We start from the raw sequence: 17350 nt of genomic DNA, 5'->3' as shown, positions 1-17350 counted from the left end.
CTCAGAGGTATTTGGTAACTATTCTTTAATAGGGTTAGTTTGATTTTTACTAAAGCAGTCTCATTATCTTAAATTTTTTTTAGTCTTTCCCTAACTTGTAAGACATCAAAAGACCTGCCATTGTTTCTGCTTTATGGGAGCAAAACAAAAGTATTAATCAGGGTGGTTGAAATACATAGAAAGGAATAGGATTAATGAAGAAACACATGAAAGAAATGTCAGTAGGAAGGCAAAGTTCGGAGCAGGAGCTGCACTAAGATGAATGTGTTCTCCAACCCCTCCCTGCTCTCCACTTCCCACTGTGGGAGAGGCTGGAGCATTGCTGCCCACTGGCATTCTGAGCTCTCCTGAACAAGTACAAACTGCACTGAGGCTGCCTGCAAAGTGCTGGAAAAGTCATCTTTGGGCAATTTATTGTTCCACAACTGCTGTAGGAAAATTTGTTACAGGTTGCCAGACTGCTTTCAAAGGCAGCAGTAAATATTGCCAGCCAGCTCATCACCCTGTGTCAGAAGGTGCCCCTTTTCCCTCCTGCTCTCACAGGCAGGTGCTCCCAGGCACAGGGCTCCAGAGCAGAGCTAAGAATAGGTGTGTGGTCAGCTCCTTATTCTGCTCTGCTTAACCTTTGTGTCCAGGAGGGATGAGGAAGGAGTGCAGATGACAGCCCAGCAGGTGTTTGAGGAGTTCATTTGTCAGCGCCTCATGCAGGGCTATCAGATCATTGTGCAGTCCAAGCCGCAGAAGCCGGCCCCGGCCGTGCCGCCCCCGCTCAGCAGCAGTCCCCTCTACAGCAGAGGTGAGTTACCTGGCCCTGGCAAGTCAGCCTTTGCTCTTCTGCCAGCCCCAGTAACCTCAAATTAAGCACATCCACCAGTTGCTCAACACTATATTGGCTGTTCTTTGGTGGTTCTGCCCAGGGAAGTTCTGAATGGGTGGCATAGGAATCCCAAGTGCTCCCCTTTGCTTATATCAGCACATCTTAACTGTTAGAGCAAAAGCTGCTCCCTAAAAATGTGGCCTAAAAGCTGGGTTTTAGCTTGTGCTGTGATCAGAAGCTGACTTCTAGACTCCAGTTCTGGATTCTCTTCCTATAGGCACAGTTTGTTGATAAAGTTCTGAGTACTGCAGTGTGGTGGTGTTCACAGGGGTCCCAGAATGAGGGAAGAGATGAAAAATCTTGACTCTGTGTTTCAGAAGGCTGATTTATTATTTTATGATATATATTATATGAAAAGAAAATTATATACTAAAACTATACTAAAAGAATAGAAGAAAGGATTTCATCAGAAAGCTAGCAAGGAAAGAAAGGAATGATGATAAAATCTTCTGACTGACCAGAGAGTCCGAGCCAGCTGACTGTGATTGGCCATTAATTAAAAACAGCCACATGAGACCAATCGTGGATGCACCTGTTGCATTCCACAGCAGCAGATAACCATTGTTTACATTTTGTTCCTGAGGCCTCTCAGCTTCTCAGGACAAAAAATTTTAGCAAAAGATTTTTCAGAAAATATGGCTTTGACACTGCAGTAAGCTGAAAGCGTTTTGCTTTTTACAAGCAGGTCTTGTGTCGAGAAATAGACCTGAGGAAGAGGATCAGTACTGGCTGAGCATGGGCCGTACTTTCCACAAAGTCACCTTAAAGGACAAAATAATTACTGTCACTCGCTACCTGCCAAAGTGAGTATCTCTGCTGGAGCACTTTGCTGCCAGTGTTCTGATGAACATTCTTCTCCAGCTCTGTGCTTGCTTGAGAGAACACCTTTCTTTTTAGGAGAAGAAAGAGAAGCATCAGTATCAATAATACCTGATTAATGCTTGTGTTTGATCTTTCAGGTATCCATATGAATCTGCCCAGATAAACTACACCTACAGCTTGTGCCCCTCACACTCTGACTCTGAATTTGTCTCTTGCTGGGTAGAATTTTCCCATGAGAGACTAGAAGAGTACAAGTGGAATTATTTGGATCAGTATATCTGCTCTGCTGGCTCGGAGGATTTCAGGTGAGAGCTTCTTTTCCATCCAGACTGTTCTGTGTCCTAATTGCCTCTTTTTCTTTTTGACCTAAAATTTCATCATCAAGTTCAACCCACGAATGCTCAGTACTCCAGGGAGAATATCTGGCCTGCTTTCACTGTCAGCTTCCAGCAGCTGTTGCCTTGTGGGAGCCTTGCTCTGTGTTGCTGCTGCTTAATGTGACCTTTGATACAGAGTCTTGATCTCAAAATTCAGCATGAACTTTTTTTCCTCTGCTAGAAATGCAAAGAAATAAGATAGCATTTTGTACCACACAGATGCTTTTCTTGGCTTCTTACTGATCTGACTCAAAACTTCCATTTATTTTGAAGCTGTTGCAGGTTTGCTTGAGTGCTGAGTCTGACATACAATCCTACTCCTAAGCTGTGGAGCAAGCGCTTACCAGAAATGTGGAATATCTCAACTAGTATCAATGGCTTTTTTGATATCTTCTCTCCACATAACCAGTCTTTATCATCTTTTCTTTTCAGGTCTCAGTCAAAATACCTCCTACGCTAATGTGCACCTTGAAAATTCCTTTTTGCTTGCATATTTATAGAGAAAAAGCTTTTGGGGCCTATCTTTTACAGAAAAGAAAGCATATCTGTGTGACAATTATTCTGAGGAGAGCCTTGTTGCCAGTGATTTTCAAATTGCTCACCATTCTTTTGCATGTGTGCTCGTTCTGTGCCAGGGATAGCAGCGAGGGTGATCGCTGAAATGTGCAGCAGGTATAAAGATTTATACTTTAGATTCTGGAAAACCCTTCCCAGGAAAGTGCTGACCTCTGTCCTGCCTTCCCCATTGCCGCAGCCTGATCGAGTCGCTGAAGTTCTGGAGGACGCGGTTCCTGCTGCTGCCCGCCTGCATCAGCGCCACCAAGCGCATCATGGAGGGGGAGGCGCACTGCGACGTGTACGGCGACAAGCCCCGCTCGGACGAGGAGGAGTGGCAGCTCCTCGATGGCTTCATCCGCTTCGTGGAGGGCTTGAACCGCATCCGCCGCCGCCACCGCTCCGATCGAATGATCCGAGTGAGTCCCGCGGGGCTGGGTGTGACCCGGGCCGCTGATGAGGCGTCAGCAGAGAGACAGAGTGTGTCCCTGTTCACAGGGGTCTTAGGGTGAGGGAAGAGATGAGGATCTGACTCCATGCTTCAGAAGGCTTGATTTATTATTTTATGATGTATATTATATTAAAACTATACTAAAAGAATAGAAGAAAGGATTTCATCAGAAGGCTAGCTAAGAATAGAAAAGGAATGAATAACAAAGGCTTGTGACTGAGACAGTCCAGACAGCTGGACTGTGATTGGCCATTAATTAGAAACAATCACATGAGACCAATCACAGATGCACCTGTTGCATTCCACAGCAGCAGATAATCGTTGTTTACATTTTGTTCCTGAGGCCTATCAGCTTCTCAGGAGAAAAAATCCTAAGGAAAGGATTTTTCAGAAAATATCATGGGCACACCCAAGTGCACCCCGGACAGGTGGGGCACGGTGTCCCTGTCCCTGTCATCCATCCCTAAAGGACACTGCTGAGCCTGTGCTGTGTCAGCTTTCACACAGTGGGGCTTAATGTGCTTGTTCTGTATCACTCAAGTGAAGTATTGGGAGAGGAAACAAAGCTGTTTCCTTCAACAGCTTGAGGAAATGTCCCTGGGATGAGCATCCTGTGCTGCTGTGACTGCACCCAGGCTCAGGGCAGTTCTTTCTCAGGGACAAACCAAGTTCTTCTGCACCATCTTGTCCTGCCACTGCTCTGTTTTATACTGTAGCCAGTCTTTTGTTACCCAGAGCCTCCTCTTGGCAGGTGTGTTCTGCTTGGTGCTGCAGGCAGGCTTAGCCTGGGTGCACCACTCTGCCTTGTGATGCAGACAGTTCATCCAGAGGGGCCTGAGGTAGTGTAGCTGGGCACTTCTGGGGTAACCTGGATTGGTTCTGTGCTGCAGATTCAGGAGGAGGATTGGGAAAAGAGAAATATGTGAGTGAGTCTTTGGGTAAACAGTTTCAGGAGGCTGAAGAGAAACTGGCTAGTGTTCCCATTCTCACAGCAAATGAGGTCATTTATTTTAAAGCAAATTCACCTTTTCTGTAGAATAACAGACATTTTATTTTCAGAATAACATCCACACAAGACACTAGGCTATTCCCCTTCTTGTGTACCAGAGGTTTGACTCCTTTTTTAAAATGTGCTTAGTAAAGCCCTGCTGACATGAGGTGATGTGTTCTTGCTTGCTAGTTAAGCCTAGCTTGACTAAGTCTGTGCTTCCATTTTTCCTTTGTTAGAAAGGGTCTGCCATGAAAGGCTTGCAGATTGCTGGTCCAATTCCCACTCACTCCCTGGAGCAGTCTGGACCTCCCATTGGGAAAAAAGGAACCTCAGCACTCTCAGCTCTGCTGCAGATGGAAGCCAGTCAGAAGTGAGTCTCTACAGGCTGTGTGAAGAGCCAAGAACATCCTTCCTGCATATTGCACCTGGGCTGGCTAAAGCACATTTGGGGAACCTTGCCTCATGTTGTGTTAAATACATAAGAGATTCACATTTTTAATGCTATATTAGTATTATACATGCATAATAAAATGGAGTGCAAGGGTCCATGTTGTTTGTGGGGGTAAAAGTTACTTTTGGAATGTTGGATCTGTTCCTTAGTGTGTGGGAAAGCAAATATCTGAAAATACAGCAGTACCCCTCTGCAACAGTTGCCTCTGGGGGGAAGCTGACACAAAGTGTGTTTGAATAAACTCTGTATTCCTTCCTTTTCTTTTAGGACCCTGGGGGAGCAGCAAGCAGCAATGCTTTCTGGGAAGAGCTCTGGCCAGCCTTCAGAGAGTGGGAGCATTGCTATCACACCCACCTATATGGACAGCCCTCGCAAGGTAAGGACTCCCTGGGCTTTCTTTGGCTGCTCTTTCTACATAAGAATTCATCAAATAACCAAAGATTATTTCTCTGAGCATTTGACTACATCATACCACATTTTACTCTAATCCAGCAAGGGCTGCTCCTGTGCTGGTCTTTGTGTGTGAGGGCAGAGGAATTCAGTTCTGTAAGAGTGACAATGGTGTGGAATCCCTGGGATGCTGGCTCAGCATTTTGCTGATCTAAGTGCTGTTTGCTAATTAGTGCATTTCCTTTGCTGGTAGCACATTTCATTTCAGTCATGGCTTGGCTGTTGGGTGTAGCAGTGCAGAGCTGTGTGCATCTGTGTGCAGGCTGCCTTGGAGAGCAAAATCAGCCTCTAGCTTGTGACAGTGTGAACACTGAGTGGGATTTTAACAGCAGGAACTTGGGTCTCTTGCCTCTGTTTAGAGGAGGGGGTGTGTTCCTGAGAAGTGATTTAGATGTCATTCCTTCACTGGCTGGACTCCAGGCTGGAGAAGGTGATCTTCCTAGAGCTCTCTTGAGGCACTTAAAGAAAAGACTGTGCTATCCCTCAGCCTTTCTGTCCACGGTCCTGTGAGACCCAGGAGAGCAGGAACTCTGCTTCCAAGTCCAACCAGAAATATTTGATTATTTTTCTGTGTTTTGCTATGAAGGTTTTTTAAATGAAGTAACAAGGAACTGAATAAGAGTAGAGGACTTAAGTGTGACCTGTGTTTGGGTTCAGCAGTTTAAATATTGCAAAGGAAAAGTTCTCAGATTCACCACTATCAACCACTTCTTTCAGCATTTTTCTCTAAGCTAATGTTTCTACGTCCACTGTTTTGTGCCACCACTAGGAACAATATTGTGTTATCCTGGAGACCTAGATATTGAAAGTTGAAGTGATAGAGCAACTGTGATCACCTTAGTTCTAGACACTTACTCATAGCATCAGTGTTTGGAGAGCACAGATGAGTCTGGAGCAGGATGTGCTAGGCCTGGGAGCAGCAGGTGCTCAGACTGACTCAAGGTGTGTGTGCAAACTTCCACATCATAATTCAGGCTTTGCATGCTTCTCTTCTACCATTTTGAAAAATCAGATTCCCTCTTTAAATACAGAAATCTTCAATGTCCTCTCTAGCAGTAAAACTGGTGAAAATTCCATGTGAGAAACAGGAGAGAAGATTATGTCCAGTTGTTGTGTGTGGCAGAGGGGGGAAGGGGCAAAGTGGGCTTCCCTAGCAGTGGCACAGGAGTGTGCTGGGACCAAATCAGCAAATTTTGTGCTACCAGAAAATGCCATTGTTAAAAATAATGTTCAAAAGCCTCTCTGGAAGGCTGACTGGAGACTCTGGAAGAGTGTGTTATCAATTGAAGGCCTTTCATGCTGCAGCAGTAAACACTCCTGTAAATATTTACACACAGGGACTGGGAGATAAGCAATTGCAATCTCCTAATTGACGGCTTATGCCTGTTGGAAAGATGCCAGTGGGCAGGCAGCATTGTGCTCACTTGGGAACAGCAGCCAGTGTGTGCCTCGTGTCACAGCCCCTGCAGGGCTCCTCAGCACAGGGAGCTCTGCCTTTCCACACACTTGCAGCCAGAGAAGTGACAAATTATCACAGCTGTGAGCTTTGCCAGCAGCCAAGGGAGCAAGTGCTTTTCTAGGATGCCCTTCAGTGCCTGAGCTATTCCAGATGAAAACTGAGCCCTGGCTTTGCATCACTTTGTTTCAGAGTAGAATTGACAAGTCACTTGAGCCAGTTACTGGGCAGCACTGTGGTTTTAACCCAGTGAGTTCACCCACTTGATTTAACCCACTGAGGTTTAACCCACTTGATCTGTTTGGGAAGTGTTTGCCCTTATGGACCCAGGGCACTTGGCTCTGCACAATGTCAATTGCCAGGCAGGTAACCCTGGCATAGTTTCTTCCCAGAAACTGTTTTATATGTATGTACCAAGGTAAGCATCATCTTAACTGCAGGCTAGACAAAAATATTTTGCCAAGGGAACAGAATAAAGAATTGCAAATAGGGAATGAAATCTAGATGAGTTCCACTACATTGTCTTGTGTGATAAGAGAGTCGTGACACATCTTTGAATAGCAGCTGGGGATAACTCACTGGGTTTGTCAGTAGGCAGGAGCATAGCACAGGCAGTGGCTGTTTAATTTTGCATGAAGTATTAAACACAGTGTTGGAAGGATCTTTGTGATGAGTTTTTCTTCCCTTTCCTTTGCACCATACCAGACCTGCATGTAAGAGGAAGAGGATGCTTCCTGAAAAGAGCTCCTTTGCCTCTCCCTCTTTATCATTTGAATGTCTACCAGATTAGAAAAAAAAACCTTGACCTTCTTTGGATATTTGTCATTACACCTGTGGTTTCTGTATTTCAGTTGTGTATTTAGGATGGAAGCCCCCATACTTCAGAGCTCAAGACTTTCTCCTTTGAAGTATGGAGGGAAGGCTGCAGTTTCAATTGGCTTCTGATCAGTGTGGGTTTAAAAATTTTGGGAATGCATCTGTGCCAAGGAAAAGCAATGTCTTGTTACAGAGAGAAAGTAAAGATGTGTGTGTGAGTAATCCTGATGCTGTGCATTCTGCTGCATCTGACCTTCTGGGTCTGGGATTTGCATTCTCCTCATACTTTCTCTCTGTGGTAATTTCATACTTGCACAACCTTTTATTTGCTTTTCTTGAACTCCTTGTTCCTGTTGCTGTTGCCATTAATGGGCCTGCTTCCTCTGATGCCTTCAGGATGGGGCCTTCTTTATGGACTTTGTTCGCAGCCCACGCACAGCTTCAACCTTCTACTCCCAGGTCAGTTTGGAACGGGTTCTTGTCATCTCTGGCTTTTGGACTGAGGTGATGGACAGCATTTGTGTCCTGAGCTGAACACACTGGGAACCTGTGTTGGTTTTCCTTGAGAGTGAGATCTACAGCACTGGCAGAACAAAGTGGCAGATGCAAGCATTATTTTTTCCCACCACTCAATGTTTGTGCTGTGTTTTGGATGTTCATGTGCCCTGTCTGCTGTCCTTTGCAGTACTGTCTTGTCAACTACTAAAGCTGCTTTTTCTGTTTTTCAGTAAGTGCTTGTTTTCCATCTTCCCTCACTGAACAAAATGGCAACAGCTCACTTGTCTGGTTCTTGGCTAAATTTCTTCTGTGATGTTTGACAGGTGACTCTGGAGATACCCAAGTCAAATTGTCTCCTTGGATTCCTGAACAACTGAGGCTGAAAATAGATAGTATCATTTTAGTTTAAAGGAGTCCTTGTGACTGAAGTCATTTGTCCAGTTAACAGCAGTTAGGAATGAGCAGTGACACAGTGGCCATAGGAAATGCTGCTTGAAGTGAGCCCTGAGGAGGGAGAAAGGCTTTTGCTGGCTGTGGGCACTGAGGACTTGACCCTGGAGCATCTGCTGGTTTTGGCTGCCCAAAAGGGGACATCTGCCATTAGAGATTTTTGGGGTGTGAGAAATGGCATAAATAAAGGACTTTTGACAGTCAGACCTAAGTCAAGCTCCCAGCTTTGTGATTTTTAGCTGTATGTGTGCTGTGGATTCATCACAGCAGAGCAGCCCCCATGTTTATACCAGCTTGAGTTCGAGTTCCTCTGCCGTTCGTGTTCTCTCCCCCTCCTCTCCAGCTTTTATATAATGTGCCTTTACTAAACCATACGTGTTAATGACAGATGGCAATTACAGCCTGTACTTAGCTGAATCCTTCAGCATTCATGCTCTTTCTGCAATGATTTTATGGTAATTTTGTGAACTATTCAGTCTACCATTGGAATAGTGTGAGTGTTCCTGCGGGAGGAAAGTGTTCCTGTTGTCTTGGCGACATAGGTGTGGGTGGGTGTCAAGCAGCCTTCTCATACTGCCCTGAGAAAGGAGGGGAGATGAGCTGGGGTTTTTTTTGAGCATTATGAAACTTGAATTCGTGTGATACATTTGCATGTTTTTGAGAGTTAGACTTGAAACTGTGTTTGCTAAATGCTTACTACCTTCCCATAGTGATCAAGTGTCCTGTTGTGTGCTTATAATCATAGTTAACCCCTTGGGTTGAGAATGTCAGGTTTGGACTGGTGTTGCTTATTTGCCAGTAGTTCTCTCAGTGCAATAGTTGCTGGGTTGGTGATCCTCATCTTTATTTGGGTCTGAATTTGTTGTTTGTCAGGAGCTCTGTGGTGATGACAGAGTAAGACTGCATTTATCCCTTCTGCATATGCCTGTGCTTCCTCAGAGCACTGCTTGTTGTTGACTAACTTGGGCTGAGGCACGGATGATGCAGGGAGGGGAGAAGATGGGAAATGGATTGCATGATGGATTTCACAGAGATGTTGCTGTCTTTGCTCCTCCCAGGTCTCTATTGATCAATCAGTTCCTGCATCCTCAGATGGCAGCACCTTGCTCCCCTCAGGGCAGGTCCCTGACAGGGGCAGCACCCAGGGGAGCGCCCAGAGCACTGAGCCAGGATACAGCACAGCTGCTGCTGCAGAGGGCAGGTAGGAGAGGCCCAGCAGTGCTGTGCTGCAGAGCTGTTCAATCCCAGCCCCTTGCTGGTGTCAGGGAATGGGCACTGAAGCAGGAGCAGGGAACAGGCTGTGCTGTGCCTGTCAGCACGGGCAGGCACTTGTCACAAGACCTTACTGCAGCATTTCCACGTGCAGACAGAGTGGTAGTAAAATAAGCCCTGCAACCCAGTTTTCCAGAATTAAATGAACACAAGGCCTGATTTTTTCCACCCACAAGAAGGGCTTCATTCTTCAAAAAATGAAGAAATTCCATTTCTGAAATTTGCTAGTAGGAAACCAGGCTTTGAATTGACATCTTGTCTGTTTTGGCAAGGGGTGGGGGGGCTGCAGGTCTAATTGGATTGAGTAGGTTGATGAAATCCAGGAGGTTCTAACCTGGAAGCAAGACACCAGGGAGGAAGCAATGTTGAAAATAAACTTTATTAGCACCTGTTTCCTGTGGTTGTATATTACAGTAAAAAAAAAAAAAAATTAGCCAACTTCAAAATGTTTGCTCTCAGTTGCTGCTGAGTACAGCTGGATGTGACACACTGTGCATTGGGTGCATATAGCAATGTCCTGGTGACCTCAGGGGGGAAATACTCATCTGATGCTTTTAGTTTTGCTTGAGATGGAAAAGGAAATAAATGTGGCAAAGTCATTGTTGAGAAGAGAGAGCAATTTTCTTATATGTACATATTTGAACAAATCTAGCAGCTTCCTTGATTTCTGAATCTGCTTCTGTTTACTGCCCAGCTCTCAGCAGTGTTCAACAAGTGCTCTGACTTCCTCCTCCACTTTGGTAGAGATTCTTGAAGCCATGAAACACCCCACGTAAGTTTTTAATACAAATGTGCTTCACATGTGGTGCGATGTTTAGTAAGAGGACGTGAGAAGTGGAGTCACTCAAAGGAGAGCCCCATGTCAGCTGTTGAAGAGTTTTCAAACAATAACAAAACTTCCTTTTGTTATTCAGTTCCAAACTCTCTAATAAGAAATTCTATAGAAATTGATATGAGCAAAGACTTCAATTATTAGAGTCCCAGAACCTTGTCAAATCAAGAATTCCCAGTAAGTCACCAAAGTGCTGTCAATGGCAGCTCTTCATCTTGTTACCAAAATGAGACATCACTCCAGGGGCACTGTGCATTTCTTGTCCTGTGTTCTACCCTCCCTCTCCCTTTTTTCCTTTCCCCCAGCAGTGATTTTTGTCTTTGTTACCTAAAAGAGCTCTTGATCAGTGTTAACATGTGTGACTTGTGCTCCAGCACAGGGATCCAGCTGCTCTCTGAACAGAAGGGGCTCTCCCCCTACTGCTTCATCAGTGCAGAAGTTGTGCACTGGCTGGTGAATAACGTGGAAGGGGTGCACACCCAGGCCATGGCCATTGACATCATGCAGGTAAGCAAACTCCCCAGGAGCATAGGGAGGGCCAGAAATGCCTCACTCTGGGAAGAAAGTAAAGCTTTAGAGCAAAGCATAGCAATAATTTCTGTTACTTATTAAAATCCTCTTATGGATGAGCATTGAAAGCTGTGCTCAATAGAATACAAGGCAATGGTGACATTTTTTGGATTCCCTATCGCAAAACAGCAACATTCCTCACTAGTACTACATACTTTTTTCTACTTAAATGATGATAGTTCTGTTTATAACCTCCAGTTAGCTGGTACTTACCAAGTGCTCTGCATTGTGTTGGAATTGAGGCACTGGGCTGTAATTTGGTTTTCCTTTCTGATAATTAGTTAATAAGGTTGTAATAAAACCAGCATATGACCTTTCAGATCTGAAGCAGACACACTTTATGCAGGAACACTGCTTTATTCATCAAGGGATTTTTCTGTATTGAACTGTGTCAGGGGCAGAAGGTTAGAAATGTTCTGGAGTTCATTCCTCTGCTGAGATCCCATATCAATTAACAGAGAACTTAGAATGCTTCCAAACTCTTACCTTCTATAAATCCATCTATAAAACCAGAGCAGGGTATGGGAGAAAGACAGACATCTGTAGAAAGGTCAAATGTAATTTCTCAGGGAGATAAGAGATTGCTACATTTATTGAATATGAAGAGATAACTTTGCTGGTATTCTTGTTAGGCACATATCTGGACAAAAAGATGCCAAGGAAAAGAAAATTACTTCCCAATGTTCTCTAGCAACCTTTTTATGTAATTGGAAGAGTGATTTCTTTATCATGTTTGCTCTGTTCTTTCTTTTTCTTGTTCAGAAAATGTTAGAAGAGCAGCTTATTGTCCATGCATCTGGAGAAGCTTTACGAACCTTTATTTATGGCTTTTATTTTTACAAGATTGTTGTGGACAAAGAACCAGACCGAGGTCAGCATTGTTATTACAAGACTTTCCTCACTATCCCTTTGCATAATCACTGGGCTCTTCTTGATTCTTAAGGGTGCTGCAGCAGGAATGCATTTTGGGAGCGACCAAAACCATAAAGTAATTTTTATCCTGCCTATTTTTCATCAAGAGCTACTTTTCTGTCTGAGCCTTGTCCACTTGTGTGGTGGTGTTCACAGGGGTCCTAGGACAAGGGAAGAGATGAGAATCTTGACTCCATGGTTCAGAAGGCTGAGTTATTATTTTATGATATATATTATATTAAAACTATACTAAAAGAATAGAAGAAAGGTTTTCATCAGAAGGCTTGAAAGGAAATAAAGGAATGGCAATAAAATCTTGTGACTGACCAGAGAGTCCGAGACACTTGGACTGTGATTGGCCATTAATTAAAAACAACCACATGAGACCAATCAAAGATGCACCAGTTGCATTCCACAGCAGCAGATAATTATTGTTTACATTTAATTTATGAGGCCTCTCAGCTTCTCAGGAGAAAAATATCCTAGCAAAAGGATTTTTCATAAAATACGTCCATGACACACTTGTTCCTAACCGACTTCCCTTCCTCCTTGTGCAGTGGGGCTGCAACAGCCTGCCATGTGGCACACAGCTGCCATGGATGACTTCTCAGCCTTCCAGAGGAAATGGTTTGAGGTGGCCTTCGTGGCAGAAGAGCTGCTGCACTCGGAGATCCCGGCGTTCCTGCTGCCCTGGCTGCCCAGCCGCCCCGCCTCCTATGCAAGTAGGCACAGTTCCTTTAGCCGCAGTTTCGGAGGACGGAGCCAGGCAGCTGCACTCTTAGGTAGATGCACAGCACAGGTGACAGCTGGGGAAGTTCAAGGGGATATTTGAAAGGGGAAGAGCAGCCAGCCAAGGGGATGATCTCACGTGGACCAGCAATCAAGCTGCAAATTTCATGCTGGCCTTACAGTGTCTTGCATGTGGACTCACTCTCATGTGCTGGAGGTGTGTTTCACTGGCTGGGCAGGAAACTTTTACTTTTTATTATATTCCAGTACTCTGAAGTATTTCTTAAAATGTTCCTTCTTCCTGAACCTCTAGAATTCAGGAAGGAAGATACTTTGTCTCCTTGCAAATCCTGAGAGACTGTTCACAACCTGTAAGGGGTATGGAGGGATAAGTTGTGAGAACAGCAAAGCAACCAAACTGTTCTTAAAATTACATATCTAATTGTTTCCTAGGGGCAAAAGCCACAGTGAGGTCCAGATGTGTTAGAAGTTTCTGTGATGTGCTGGAGGCTTTCTAGCTAATCTGAACCAGACTCCTTGCATTAATGAGTCTGTGAAGCCCAGCTGCAGATGATCCCTGTGCTATGGAAGCAGTAGGAAGATCTTGCTGCTGGGCAAGGTCCCATTAGTGTCTGATGTTCTCTGAGGTGTGGAGAGTAACCCTGACTGCTCTAACAGCCCATGAAACACACTGGCTGCGTGACTGACCCCGTTGCTTTGTCAGCTTCTTGTTACATTTCCAGGCCAGCCTGAGTCACTTGCTTTTGTTCTCCTTTCCTTGTTTAAAAGAAAAATCATTGCTCTGGAACTGCAGCTTCAGGTTTATTTAGATGCATCTGTTAAAGGCCTAGCAATTAAGGGTAAAAAGAAACATCTTGCTTTTCTCCTGTTGTGTATATTTAACCTTCTGAAGAGAAGTGCCTTACTGCAGGTGTAGTATCTCTTAAACCTGAAGTCACAGTAATCCTTGTGTATTTCTGAGAGCCTTGTTTGAAGAAGAACAGCATCAGAAATCTGAAAGCATTACGGATAGGAAGTCTGAACTAATGGTTAATTCCCTGAAGCCAACATATGCAGGTTATTTTCCCTGTCACATGATAAATCTGTTTCCTTGGCTGGTGTCCAGCCTCATTAGCTCAGTGGCTGGCTAGAGCTGAAGCCTGAACTGGCTGGCATGGAAGTATTGTGGAGGCTGGAGGTACTGGAGCCAGATCCTCTTCATGGTTTGATCTCTTACTCACTATTTAGCCTGAGAAAACCAGTTCACATTCCTGTGTCTGTGCTCTCTTGTGAGCTGAGAAGCCCGAGGCTCAGCAGCCTGCACCCTTGGGGATGAGCAGAGATGTGCCTCAGTGTCCCCCTCACCTCTCATTTAACACCAGCCAGGAACTGTGTATTCCTGCAGCATGTGGGTATTACACACCTGAGTAGCTCTCCTTTTCCTTGCAGTTGGGATTATGTCCATTTTACTATTTAACTCATTTGCAGCCCTTGAGTGAGTGATAAATGCCTTCAGATTGCTCTCATGCAGTCTGGGTTTTCCAGGAATTATGGTTTCTTGTAGAAAAATTGAGCTTGGAAGTTTTTTCTTACAAAGGAACTGGATAAATGATGCTTCTGTGCTGTTCCTCTTCTAAACAGTATTCCAAAAAAACTTCAGCAGTTCATCTGAGGTAAAGAGCTTTACTAAACCCAGATGACCCCTGGTCCACGTGACTTCATTTGTTCCTCTCTTGGTCTTGATTAGGTTGTGGCTTTTATTTCTTCCCCTCCCCACCTTCCCTAAATGTCAGGCTGTGACATAAAATTGCATGCAAGCATTGGGAGCTCTGGAACAAGCTCCATGTATCTCTCAAATCTTTGTCCCTCCCAACTTCCCAATCACTGCCCAGTGACTGTCCCCTTTCCCTCCCCAGTGGAAGTGTGACCTGTGACACAGCTAATCTTGTCCCTTTGATTTGTAGCAGTGCATGCACTAGCAACTGTAGTCATGTATGTAGTGGAGTCTGACTGGAGAATAACCTGCCTGCTCCTCTCCGATTGCTTAGTAAATCCTTAGTTAAATACTCAATAGTAGAAGACAATTGGGAAGCAGGTGAGTCCTCTTAAAGTCTGACCTATGGAAGCCAGAGTATATTCTATTAAAACAAGTTGGTTTTAATCAGAAGCTTCTGAATTCAGACACATGGACATTTCTCCTCAGTGTTTAATGTATTTTTTATTAGCTCACCTTGTTGGAGTGGTTTCCTCTGGCTTTGCCTGTGAGCTGCAGACAAGGCAGAGGGACAGTCCAGCCCTACCAGGGAGTCTGCACAAGCAGACTCTGGGAAAAGCAACAGTGTAAGGGAGCAGGGAGCTCATTCTTCACAGTGTGCTGCTTTGGGCACACTGGGCTGTGGTGTTATCACTGACCTCTTGGCTAATGACCAACACCCACCTGACTGAGCTGCTTTGGTTTCACAGCTTCCAGGATGTTGTTTCACGACACATTGTTACAAATTTGTCACCATAACCTCCTGACCACAAATATGGTATTCAAAATATCCCAAAGGAGACAGAAAAAGCAACTCTCACAGTGTTGGTCTGACAATACCAGATCAACTCAGAAATTGCAAATGACATATTTCCCAAAGACAAAAATGGGTCTTATTTATGAAACAAAACTGGGTGATGTTCTTTCATTTTTGTTGTGTTTTTATTTTTCATGTTTTATGCTGCAGTAATAGCAATATAAAGGGTTTTCTTATAACCTTGAAAGTGCCTCCAGGTAACTTGCAGTAGCATTGAAGGTGGGAACTTTCCATCTACCTTGAGGAAGGATTTCAATTTTTTTTTAAATACCATCAAGCCATCAAATTATAAGTTAATTTAAAAGCTGACCCTATCAAGGGGTGCACATCTACTTCAGCAACAGATAACACACATCCCTCATGCATGCCGTGATAAGAAGGGCAGAAGTTTTCCCATAGAAGCCTTGCAGCCCATTGTTTTCTGTCAATTTTTAACATTACAGAAATGTTAAATTATGTATTTGTCTAAAGAGAAGTTAAAGGCGATGGTGTGTTTCATAGCAGGACTTTGGCCTCCAAGTCAGGAGAGATCTGGGTTCTGTCCCCAGCCTTGCAGTCCCGTTTGTGACACCAGCCAGGTCACTTCCACTGCTGTGCTTCTCTCCCTCTCCTGCCTGGTTCCTGAGGGTTTCTGTCACCTGAGGGATGCTGGGCTGTGGGGCACAAAGGGAGCTGCATCTTGGGCACTATCCCAGCCCTCACTGCAAAGCAGCAGGAGCTGTTGCAGTGGTCAGAATGCTGCTGCATGTCTTGGCTGACTCTGTGCTTTTACAGAAAGTGTTGGATGTGCACTTTCAGCATTGTGGTAATGTGGGATATTGATATGGGATTAAAGAAACAAGAAGTTTAACTTCTAATCTCCTTTAGCTGTGGAAAGTCCTGGAATGCTCCTGCCCCATGTAACAGCACCCTGCTGTGATTTCTGGTGAAGGCATATAGAAATATTTAGAATGTTTTGGGCATGAAGAAGCTGGTGTTGTCTAGCCATGCATAATTATGGCACCAGTTGCTTGTTGATTAACTGCTGGGTTCTTGGTTCTCTCTCCTTACTGCAGCTGAAATGTCTTTTGACTGCCTGGGGGGGCTGATTCTGTAGCACATCCTCCTGACATGAGAAATACTTCAGGATTTTTGTCTTTTGTCACCTGGATGTGCCACATTCTGGGACTTTTCTGCCAGCCCAAAAATACCTGGGGAGGAATGGGAGGACAAATTCATTTCAGATGACTGATCTTGGTTCTGTTCTCCCCATCCCATCTGCCACCTTCTCTCTGATGGCCCTTGTGGACGCTGCTGTCCCCTGGCTGCGCAGCTGCCACGGTGCCCGAGCAGCGCACGGTGACGCTGGATGTGGATGTGAACAACCGCACGGACCGCCTGGAGTGGTGCAGTTGTTATTACCATGGCAACTTCTCCCTGAACGCTGCCTTTGAGATCAAGTTACACTGGATGGCAGTGACTGCAGCTGTTCTTTTTGAGATGGTGAGATCCTGGTGTTCTGGGCAGCCACAAAGTGCCTGTCTGGCCTCTGTGTCCCTTGGACATTGTATTAGGCAGTCTTAGGGACAGAGACAGTGGCTTCCATCTGCCTTTATTTCCATAGGTAATTTTCCTGGTGGTTGTTAGTGTTGCTGCATCTGGTCAGCATTTATCACACCAGCTCTAGTCATTCTGTCTGCCTGAGTGTGTTCTGCTTTCAGTGGGTTTTATGCACACTGTGCAGAGATCAACACAGGTCAAGGTGATAAATTTAAGTCCCCCTTAGGCAAATTTTAAGCCCTGAGCCAGGTCTTTGGAAAAAAATCTGTTTCACATTACATTCCTTCTATCCCCAAACCTTAAAACTTTAAATCTCAGTGGAATTGCTTTCATAACAGGGCTTTTCCAGGCAATGTGTTTTTCCTGCTCAGGAATGTTTTAGGGTTTTTTTTAACTTGCTTAAAACATTTTGGAATGAAAACATGTCAGTTTTTAGTTTTTAAATTAAATTTTTAGATTTCATTTTTAGATTCTTTTTCCCTAATGTAGCTTCTGTAAAACTCAAACAGTTTAACACCAGGCTTTACCCCACCCAGCCAGACAGCACTAAGTAGTCGGTTTTGCTTTTATTTGAAATCAATTGCACTGTTCCAGTAAAGCAGAAGTGTTTAGCCACTGGTGATAAGTAGGCTGAATCAGTTCCTGAAAAATGTCCTATTTTAAAGTGCTTTCTGATTGATGAGCACTTTAGAAAAAGGAAAGCCTGATGTCTTGTGCTTGTACTGCTTTGCT

At 44.5% G+C, this 17350-nt stretch overlaps 1 protein-coding gene across 1 annotated transcript in view; it reads left to right on the top strand.

The window, feature by feature from the left end:
* DEPDC5 (DEP domain containing 5, GATOR1 subcomplex subunit) overlaps positions 1-17350 on the top strand; it is a 43287-nt gene that overhangs the window by 22132 nt on the left and 3805 nt on the right. The window contains exons 27-39 of the mRNA XM_058816450.1: positions 636-796; positions 1563-1680; positions 1837-2004; positions 2831-3050; positions 4310-4443; positions 4792-4900; positions 7643-7705; positions 9253-9395; positions 10161-10238; positions 10673-10805; positions 11631-11739; positions 12338-12562; positions 16392-16561. Of these exons, the coding sequence (XP_058672433.1) occupies positions 636-796; positions 1563-1680; positions 1837-2004; positions 2831-3050; positions 4310-4443; positions 4792-4900; positions 7643-7705; positions 9253-9395; positions 10161-10238; positions 10673-10805; positions 11631-11739; positions 12338-12562; positions 16392-16561 (1831 nt within the window). The remainder of the gene's footprint in view (positions 1-635; positions 797-1562; positions 1681-1836; positions 2005-2830; positions 3051-4309; positions 4444-4791; positions 4901-7642; positions 7706-9252; positions 9396-10160; positions 10239-10672; positions 10806-11630; positions 11740-12337; positions 12563-16391; positions 16562-17350) is intronic.

This window comes from Ammospiza caudacuta, chromosome 18 (assembly GCF_027887145.1).
Source record: "Ammospiza caudacuta isolate bAmmCau1 chromosome 18, bAmmCau1.pri, whole genome shotgun sequence".
In the NCBI taxonomy this organism is placed as follows: Eukaryota; Metazoa; Chordata; class Aves; order Passeriformes; family Passerellidae; genus Ammospiza; species Ammospiza caudacuta.
Note: the sequence above shows the minus strand (reverse complement) of the source record. Positions and strands in the feature narration are given on the sequence as shown.